At 33.5% G+C, this 9,340-nt stretch overlaps 1 protein-coding gene across 5 annotated transcripts in view; it reads left to right on the plus strand.

The window, feature by feature from the left end:
* Nucleotides 1-9,340, plus strand: part of Cyrib (CYFIP related Rac1 interactor B) — a 128,171-nt gene that overhangs the window by 101,055 nt on the left and 17,776 nt on the right. For 3 of the 5 annotated variants that reach the window (XM_055626407.1, XM_055626409.1, XM_055626411.1), the window contains 2 exons: nucleotides 561-643; nucleotides 7,512-7,633. In XM_055626407.1, coding sequence (XP_055482382.1) covers nucleotides 571-643; nucleotides 7,512-7,633 — 195 coding nt within the window. In that variant the 5' untranslated portion in view covers nucleotides 561-570. The remainder of the gene's footprint in view (nucleotides 1-560; nucleotides 644-7,511; nucleotides 7,634-9,340) is intronic. The other 2 variants (XM_055626408.1, XM_055626412.1) reach the window with 1 other exon arrangement.

Here is a 9,340-nt window from a genome sequence, read left to right on the forward strand (position 1 = left end):
CTTTAAGAAATAAAATCTGTGCTGCATGAATACTTAAAATAGCTTCCACAAATTTTACAGATTTGGTTAGGGATACCTGCAGTATCCATTGGCATATAGAAAGTAAGTTTTACATTTTAAAATGAGATGTGAAGGTGAGCTTTGGCCAAACCTTAATATTTGGCCTTTAAATAAATTGTTGTTTCATTCCTATACTTAGAAAGTTTTTGTGAATAATTCTTTATTGGAAATTTCTTTTTCAGAAAACTAGCACTATTGGAATACTTAAAGAATTTTTCATTATAAGGCCATTAATGAAACTTGTCTTGGGAGAATTTTGAGAAGAATTAGAGCAACAGTTGTGCCATTATGTACAGGAAAAACCATATTTCACCTCTAGGTCCTACACATCAGCACCTTGAGAACCCGTTTTGCTGTCTGCCAGAGCACAGTCTGGGTAACCTGAAGGATGAATTCATGGCCTAATGAACATTTTTCCCTGTTACTATTTTACTTTAAGTCAATTTCAGATGTTCTTTTTATAAAGGGATATTTTCTCTTTCTCATTCTTGTCTTGACAGGTACCTTAACATGGGGAATCTTCTTAAAGTTTTGACATGCACAGACCTTGAGCAGGGGCCAAATTTTTTCCTTGATTTTGAAAGTGAGAAGATGATTTTATATCTATTTCTATTTGCCTGCAGTAGACTGCGTTTGTCTTGCACTAATGAATGTTTCCACTTCGCCATCTTTTAACTGCTTTGCATGACTGAGCTGTGAATCGTTTGAGTAAAACTTCTCATTCCTTCTAGAACTGTATCATAATTTATAAATCAAATTACAATAATAAGGTATCTCCTTGAATTTTATAAAAAGAGTTTTGTCTTGTAATTGGAGGCTATTTTATTATTTAAGACCAACAATAATGAAAACACAAAAAAATTGAAAAGGAAAAAAGCTGCTACCTCCATATCTACTAATAAAAGCAGTATTTGAGGGAAAATTGTATTACAATTGAGAAAAATGGACTAGGTTCCATTTAGTCCATATGCATATATAAAGTACTTCAAATGTGGATCAGTTCATGAAGGTGATTCAGAGCTCAGTAATTTCGGCATAATATTAAAAGGTAGTGAACCTAAATTATTTAATCTTTTCAGATAATTTAAAAAGTTAAAATGATCTTCAGGAATTCATTTTATTCTGTCTCTAAGTAAAAAGAAAAATAATAGGTTCACAGACCTTTAAGTAATTTGCCTTATATCTGTTCTGTGTTGCATGACTTACTGTACTGTGGTCTAAGAGTGGCAGGTAAGTGTTATTGAGCTCTGTGCATGCTCTGCTTTGGCTTTTGGCTGTTGATATTGCTTCAGCTTGTCTGATTGTCAAATTGAGAAAAATGATTTTTAAATTGGTGTTTTAGTGTGAATGTTGCTATTTTAACTGATGATTAGAAAATTGTTAGGAAAGGGTGAAGAGATAGCTGTAAATCATATGATTCCTAATATTTGAACAGACTTTTTTAAGTACTTAAAATTTAAGACTTTCTGATATTGAAAGCAAATCCCTTGAAAAGAGAGCCATTTGTTTTTCACCTTCAATTTAGTTCCTATATTGTTTATTCTATTTTATGACCCATTTATCCACACTTATCTTATAAGCCAGGGTATTTTATATAAACAGACCTGTTTTTAACATGTTTTCATTTTATAGAATACTTTGTAGTCTGTGATATTTTCCTACTTATTAGATTTCTACAAAAACCTGTTACAGTCTGGGAGCTGTGTGTAGACTAGTAAAGGAGGAAGGCTAAAATCAAGACCATTAAATTGTTGGGATTTTAGGGAACATTAGTTTTCTACTAAAGAACATCAGATGAACAATAGTTTTCTTGACCCTTCTCAACAATTGAACAGTGCTATTCTAAGTGCATGTTTAGCATGGATTTTAATCAGCTTGAGGATGTTGAGCAGACTGCTGACTTTTAAAGAATGTTCTTCCAGATGAGGCAACTTACATTAAAGCTGTATTAGTTTATTTGCTCTGTTTGAAACTTGGTCCTTTATATTTTTCTGCTCTTCTGTCTTCTTTTTTCTTTGTCCCAAATGTCTTATATTTGCAGAATCTTGGCTTTGATATAGTCAAGATCTTGTTCAAGACTTGGCACTTGATCTTTTTATAAAGCTAGCTTCTATTTTGTTAAAGTATGAACCATGAATTTAAATGTAGAACTGGAAAAGATTACTTGATCTTGGCTTGTCGGGGTGGGGGCATTTGCATCATTCTCTTCATATTTTAGAAAGCTAATTTAATTTTAGAAATGGGTTTAAGTCACAACAACAAAAATAATGGTGTAAAACAATGTGTGAACCTTTAAAAATATATATGTATATATATATATTTTGAGAGAGAGAGAGAGAGTTTTTGTGTGTAGCCTTGGCTGTCCTGGACTTGCTTTTGTAGACCAGGCTGGCCTCAAACTCAAAGAGATAAGCCTGGCTCTGCTTCCCCGAGTACCGGATTACAGGCATGCACCACCACGTCCAGCTTAATAAACTTTTAAGAAGTGCTAATATTAAAAATGTGTATTTGGCCTTCATTATATCTGTGCACATGTGTGTAGTGCTGGTATATACCAGAAGAGAGCATTGGCTCCCCACTGGAACTGGAGTTGCAGACAACTGTGAGCTAGAAATTGAGCCTGGGTCTTCTGGAAGATCAGTAATTGCTCTGAATCATTGAGTCAACTCTAAAGCTTAAAACATTTAAAATGTTTTAAAATGTATAAAATGTTGCTTCTATCAGCCAGTATAGAGCTCTTGGTTTGCTATTTGCTGCTATACCTTAAAAGAAGCTCAATGAAGACACACTGTGTACCAGGTAGAATTTGCTCCTAACTTCTAATTCAGATGCAGAGGTACATTTTCATTGGCTTCTGACCCTTGTGGGATCTTAATGTTGTTTTTTTACATATTTTTCCTATATTTAAAAAAAAAAATACTCAATTGTGAACTTGGGAACTTTATCATTAAACTTCTATAAATACATTAGCCCATTAGATAGCTTCTCTTTTTAGCTATCATGTACCAGAGTCAAGTTTGCCAAACATAGTTATCTGCCAGGTCTCATTTATTATTTTAATAAAGCTACATTATTTGGTTAAAATATTTAGGGCAATTCTCTTTTCTTGACTGTGAAATAATATTCAGGTCACCACAGTAGTTTAAGTCTATTATTCCAGTCACTCTTAGTGGTTGGACCCATCTCTGCACATCTCGACAGCTGGGCTCTACAGAAATAATTATATATAATCTTAGTTATGGAGGACACGGGAAAGAAACAGCAAAACGCACAGTGGTGTTAAGACAGAGAACATTCTGTGTTTGACTTTTGGGCATAAGAATGAATCAAGTTACATATTTCCATGCATTTTAAACATAATTTTATAATTTTAATAATTACACAGATAACGACTGTGTTGAAGTCATTAGTCCTTTAGCCCATTCCCGCTTTACAGGTTTACACTTGAATCCATATACACTTAGAATTACCTACCTCTTGTATACCAGTCAGTAGGTACTCAGTATGCAAAGGTTCCACCCCGCTTAGTCTGTTTAATAGGAAAGAAGTGAAGAATCACAATCTAATTTACATAATTTACATTCAGGGTATAGATCAGGAGGTGAGAATTTAGTAAGATGATGTTGGAGTTGGGTATTAGGGTGAATTTACAGCTCAGTTAGGAAGGTTACTATGGAAGAATCAGTAGCATGCACAGTGCTTTTAAGACAGATGCCATTCTGTGCTCAGCAAAATGTCATATTCTTTACATTCAGGAATTCTTAAGTGATATTAAAGATAGTAGGCCCAGAACTGCTCCATAATATTTGGTAGCAGGTACGCTAATGACAGCATGTTTTAAAATAACATAAAACAAAAATGGCAACAGTATTTAACTTATTCTAATTCTTAGAGTTACCTACTGTTAAGATTGTTAATTAATAGCTTATTCTAATGATAAGTCTTTAGCAACTGTCTAATTCTGTTTCTTGGAACAGAAGAGGGACTTTTTGATTTTGTGTCCCTTCCCAGCCTAGAAATTTAGTATTTGTTAAACTTGATGTACGTATATCAAAGTAAATCAAACTAGTGTTTTTGTAGAAGTGGTCATTTATAAATGAGAAATGGAATCTCCTTTTTCTGTTTGTCGAGAGTGCCTTCCCATTAAATCTTACATTTCTTTTCACATCTTTTTGTGTTGCCTGTCTTCCCTCTTTATTTAAAGATATTTGTACTCACTTTTAAGACCAATGTTTTTTCCAGTTAATCTCTTGAATATTTTCAATAGCTTTTGCCTTATTCTAGGAAATATCTTTATTCTAGTGGCATCTTTAAAATACTTTTTGAAAATATGTTATCAGATGTGTAATGGCCTCCTTTAATTAAAAGCTGGGGCCTTATTTATAATTATGTTTCCATTTGTTTGGAAACTGTTCATTAGAAACCCTGCTAAGTAGTAAGGTTACATGTACTGTGCCAGTGGGGTGCAGTGTGCATTTTGATTCCTGACTTGAAGGAACTTAGGTAGATAGGTTGTAAATGTTTACTGAGTGAATGAACGTCAGATTGAAGCAGAAAGCCCATTTATCACAATTCTAATTTTTATGTTTACTCTTTTTATTCCTCCTCTCAAATAAAAAAACACTATCTTCAGTTTTAGTGATTACTTTCAGTGATTCTTTGCTAGAGTCTTGTAGGGAATTCTTTCTCTGCCTGATTGAAAATTGGTATGTTATGAATAAAATATTTAATTTTGCTTTCAAACAATAAGAGCAATTGGAACATGCCTTAATTTCCATTTAACAGGATATACATGATAACCAGCGAATGTCTATCCTTACTGGATACATTGTTTTTCATTTAGAAGAGTATCATTTTGTTAACAGACTATGTTGTTTGTTTTTCTTGGAAAAGTAAAGCTATGAAAAATCAAAGTGACAAGTCTTGGTTGCATTATATATAAAATCCCATTAAAAAAAAAAAAGAAATGCTTTATTTTAAAGTCTTTTTCTTCCTCCCTAATATTATTTCACCCTTTGCATGATTTGCTTTCAGTAAAGTAGTGCTTATCTGTCTGCTCTTTTCTGTTCGTCTTCATTTCTACAGCAGTCTTCAGCAGCTTTCAAAATTATAAATGTGACTTTCCTGTGACAGTCTAAAAGATGTTAATCAGTGTGGTGCTGGGTCTTTTTCCCTCTTAGAGAAACTTGAATCTTCTCCTTTATTTTAAATTTCTTGGTACTACCTTTACTAGTTATTAACTACTTACAAGGTCTATTTAATCTCCTTGATAATGTTTTGTTTGTAAACTCAGTGTCACATTATGTTACTAGCCTAGTGACCACACCAAAAATACATAGTTTAATCTTCAAATGACACAAGTGCTTTTGATATGTAATAGATAAAATGCTGTCCTTTGTCATGAATTCCCACCTCATAACTTCAAACTATGTGTCTATTGATGTTGTGTTTTTAGTTCCACAATCCATATGAAAAAGTACTGAACTTTCATTTTTGCATGTACAAAGTATTTCTATATGCTGCATCTGGTGTAAGTATAAAAGTGATGGATGTGCTTTTTTATTTATTTTTAAGTGTTGTGCATAATTATTGCCTTGAAAAATATGGTCTGGCTATATGTGAAAACATTACTGCTTAAAATAACAAACTGATTCTTATAAATCTAGACATTTATCTCTAATTCACTATTTGCTTTTACTAGAACCTTTGTAGCTTTGAGCACACTCGTAATATTTCAATTGACTCCTTTTAATTATTGTATTTTTTTTCTTAAAGAGTGATTAAGGGAATGAATAAACATATTTTTAAAGTTGGCTTTCCACATGAATGTTTCCTTACTGTTTCTGAAGTCTTATGTACATTGAATGTAAACTTGGGTGTTGTGATTGTTGATTTTAAAAGTATTATGTGTGTTTTTAACTGGTTGTCAGGTAATAGAGGGAACTCAATTGTTGCTTGCCCCAAGCATAAAATAAAGATAAAATTTAAGATGTCTTTACATTGAGTCTCATGTGTGAAGTAAGTTTTTCTTTTTAATTTTCTGAGTAAGGGGACAAATAGTTATAAAGGCAAGCAACCAACTCATTAAACAATGAGTCTGGCCCAAAACATTCTTAATTCATCTTTTAAATTTGGACTGATTGTCTTCTCTTTAAAAATTAACATGTTAGCATGGAGGAATCCTGCCAGCTTAATTCTTTTTTAAGGCATTATTTTACATACTCTATACCTTATTTGTAGTATTGAGTATGATCTAATTGGAAAGGCTTATGAAAAACTCTTTGATTAAGCAGTGCTCTTTTTTGTCCCAATAGAAAGGAGAATTTTAAAAAGATTTGTTCTTAAAGGAAACAAATGACCTTGCTATTAAAATGGGATTTCTATAACCTTTTGTGTGGCAGAGAGAAATCCAGATTTTGTCACTTTTCAACATAATGTTTTCTGGATAGCACCACTGGTGGTAAAGGTGCCTATATGTTTGTATCCCTGATTATGATATTTATAACTGTAATTATTCTTTCATTTTTTTTTTCTCCTTGATCTTAGTTATGTAGGAAGTCAGTTTTTATGTTTCAGAATTTCAGTAGCTTAAAGTATCTCCCCTTCAGCTGCTCAGGAGTTCTGTAGTGGTTTTGTAGTTCAGTCTGAACTCCTACCCAGGGATCTTGACCTTCACACTCACCAACAGAGATGTTCATGGCACTGTTATAGGCTTGGGCTTAAACATACCCTCTCTCGTGACCTCACATGATCACAATTGTTCAGACATTTTTAAATGGCCCGTAGCAAACCTCATTTGTTAAAAGTAAAGTGAACTGTATAGGAAAATAAAGTACTGTTGTCTTTTAAGCTGTAGATGAGCAAGATACTTTAATAGGTAGCCTTCATTTCTACTGCATTAAAATAGAATATTGATGCTTCGTTTGTCATCGTTAGTGGCCGTGAGACATGCACTATATATATATATATATAAAATGATTATTAAGTGTATCAGGCACTGGGTGCACTCGTGCATTTTTATAATCTCAGCACAGACTGAGGCAGAAGATTAACAAGTTTGAGGGCAGCCAAGGGTACATAATATGTTAAAGGCCAGTTTGTACTATGTAGTGAGACTTGACAAACAAACCAAAAAAAAACCCAGAACTGTAAGTAATACCAATTTAAATTTTAATTAGAATCCTCAGATTTGTTCAAATACTTTCATACTTTGTAATTTAAAGTATTATATAGTAACATTTGTTTTTTTCTTGCTTTATAATTTTTATAAATTTGAAATTAGTTTAAATTTCTCTTCTAAAAAGTAAATATTGAATGAAAGGTATTCAAAATTAATATTGAATAAAATGTAACTCATCTTTGGAAATTGGGGTTGGTAATTGCTTTTACTTAATACATGTATTAATATATTCATGCTATTATAAATTTTCTTGTGCTTTCCTGCTGTTTAGATGCCCAGCCTACAGAGTCTGAGAAGGAAATATATAATCAGGTGAATGTAGTGTTAAAAGATGCAGAAGGCATCTTGGAGGACTTACAGTCATACAGAGGAGCTGGCCATGAAATACGAGAGGTAACGTTTATAATTTATACAGGTACTTTTCAGTAAAGGTGAATTGGCTATGTGTCACCTTGGCTTGGTTTCTGTTGTTTTCTGGACTTGTCATAGGAAGTATTATATTTGAAAGATCACTTGGCGTTCTATCAGAAGTAGTTGCAGTGCTACATTGGCAGAGGACTGTTATAACAGGGCAGTGCTACCTACCCATGTGTAATTTAGTAACATGTCTGTTATAGTCACACCTCTGGGAACTATTTATGTTTTCTTCTGTGGAGAAATACTATTACTTTCTGGCTTTACCTCCACTTTCGCCTCTATTTTCAACTCCTAAGCTTCCTTGGAAAAAGTGAAATCACCCAAGTTAGTTCCTCCATCTCCAGTCCCCTCTCTACCTGCCTCTTCTCTAATAGTTTTATGCTACAAGGAAAGTGTGAGCTGAGGTGTCTCTCTGCATTCAGACCTAGTCTCTGAATTTACACAGATTTTTCAGGCCTCTCCTTTTGTATTTCTATCTTTTTAGAAGCTCAAATGCCTCTGCTTTCTTTCCAGGACCAGCTCTACCTTTATTCTCAAGTTCTAGTCTAGAACTTTACTCTTTAATTATATTTTCTCTTAATTACACCTTTACTTGATTTTTCTTCCCTCTGAATGTACCTATTCTACTCTGAAACAGTGCTCAAACTCTGTTGCCACTAGACCTTAATTTCTCATCGTATTTTGTGAAGGTGGTGCCCATGCTTTGTTCATGGCCCCCTTGCTTCTGTTACTCACAGAATCAAGTAGTAAAGGGGTCATCAAAGACCAGTCTTTTGGGCTCCCAGCCTTTGTGCCTTGATTTATCATCTGACATTTGGAATAAGAGCACCTCAGAGTAAAGTGCAAAAAAAAAAAAAAAGGGGGGGGGGATTCTGTGGTTCCATGCTAGATCTTTAGTATAAGAGGAGGGTTACTGAAATGACTCACAGTCATTTCCTACCTCTAAGTGCTCTGGATTGTTTATGATCTAGCCTGTCTTGCAGAGTGATCTTCTCGCCTTTTCAGTGGAGTGCCCTGCCTTTTTTCCTTCACATCTCAGTAACCTACTTCCCCTTACTCTATATTCTTGGTACTTATACAGTTGTCTCAGGGTGATCATAAACCTTAAAAAAATAATGACTTGGTGTTTATATCTATACCGCTCACTCTCTAAGCTTCAGAGTTAAACCCCAGGTTCTTACATATTCAGTGCTTAGTAAAGCTGTAAACTGTTGAGAAAGTGAATAATAGATCTGTGGACTAATTTTCCTGCTATTATTAACGCAAATCTAAACCTTAACAATTTTGTGAAAGACTGACTATTACTATGAAATCAGATACTGAAAATATTTAAATATAATTTGAAAAGGCAGACATGGAAGTAAAACATAATAGCTTCACTAACTACTCAGTAAAATGTTCTTTCCCTATAAGTCACAACAATTCACAGATTTTAAATTATGTTTGATGTTATCTTCAAAATGTTGATTAAATATAGTTGAATTCTTATTCTTATCATAGTTACTTTTTTTTCATAGTCTATGTAAATGAAGAAAAAATCTCATTCACTACAAGGACATTCATTGTGCTATTTTTCTTCGTAAAGGCAGATTCTTAGTATTGAAAAAAGTTTCATAATTTTCCAGAAGGGATTGTGTGTGTGTGTGTGTGTGTGTGTGTGTGTGTGTGTGTGTGTGTGTGTGT

Source organism: Psammomys obesus, unplaced genomic scaffold (genome assembly GCF_907164565.1).
Source record: "Psammomys obesus unplaced genomic scaffold, mPsaObe1.curated_primary_1811, whole genome shotgun sequence".
Taxonomy (NCBI): Eukaryota; Metazoa; Chordata; class Mammalia; order Rodentia; family Muridae; genus Psammomys; species Psammomys obesus.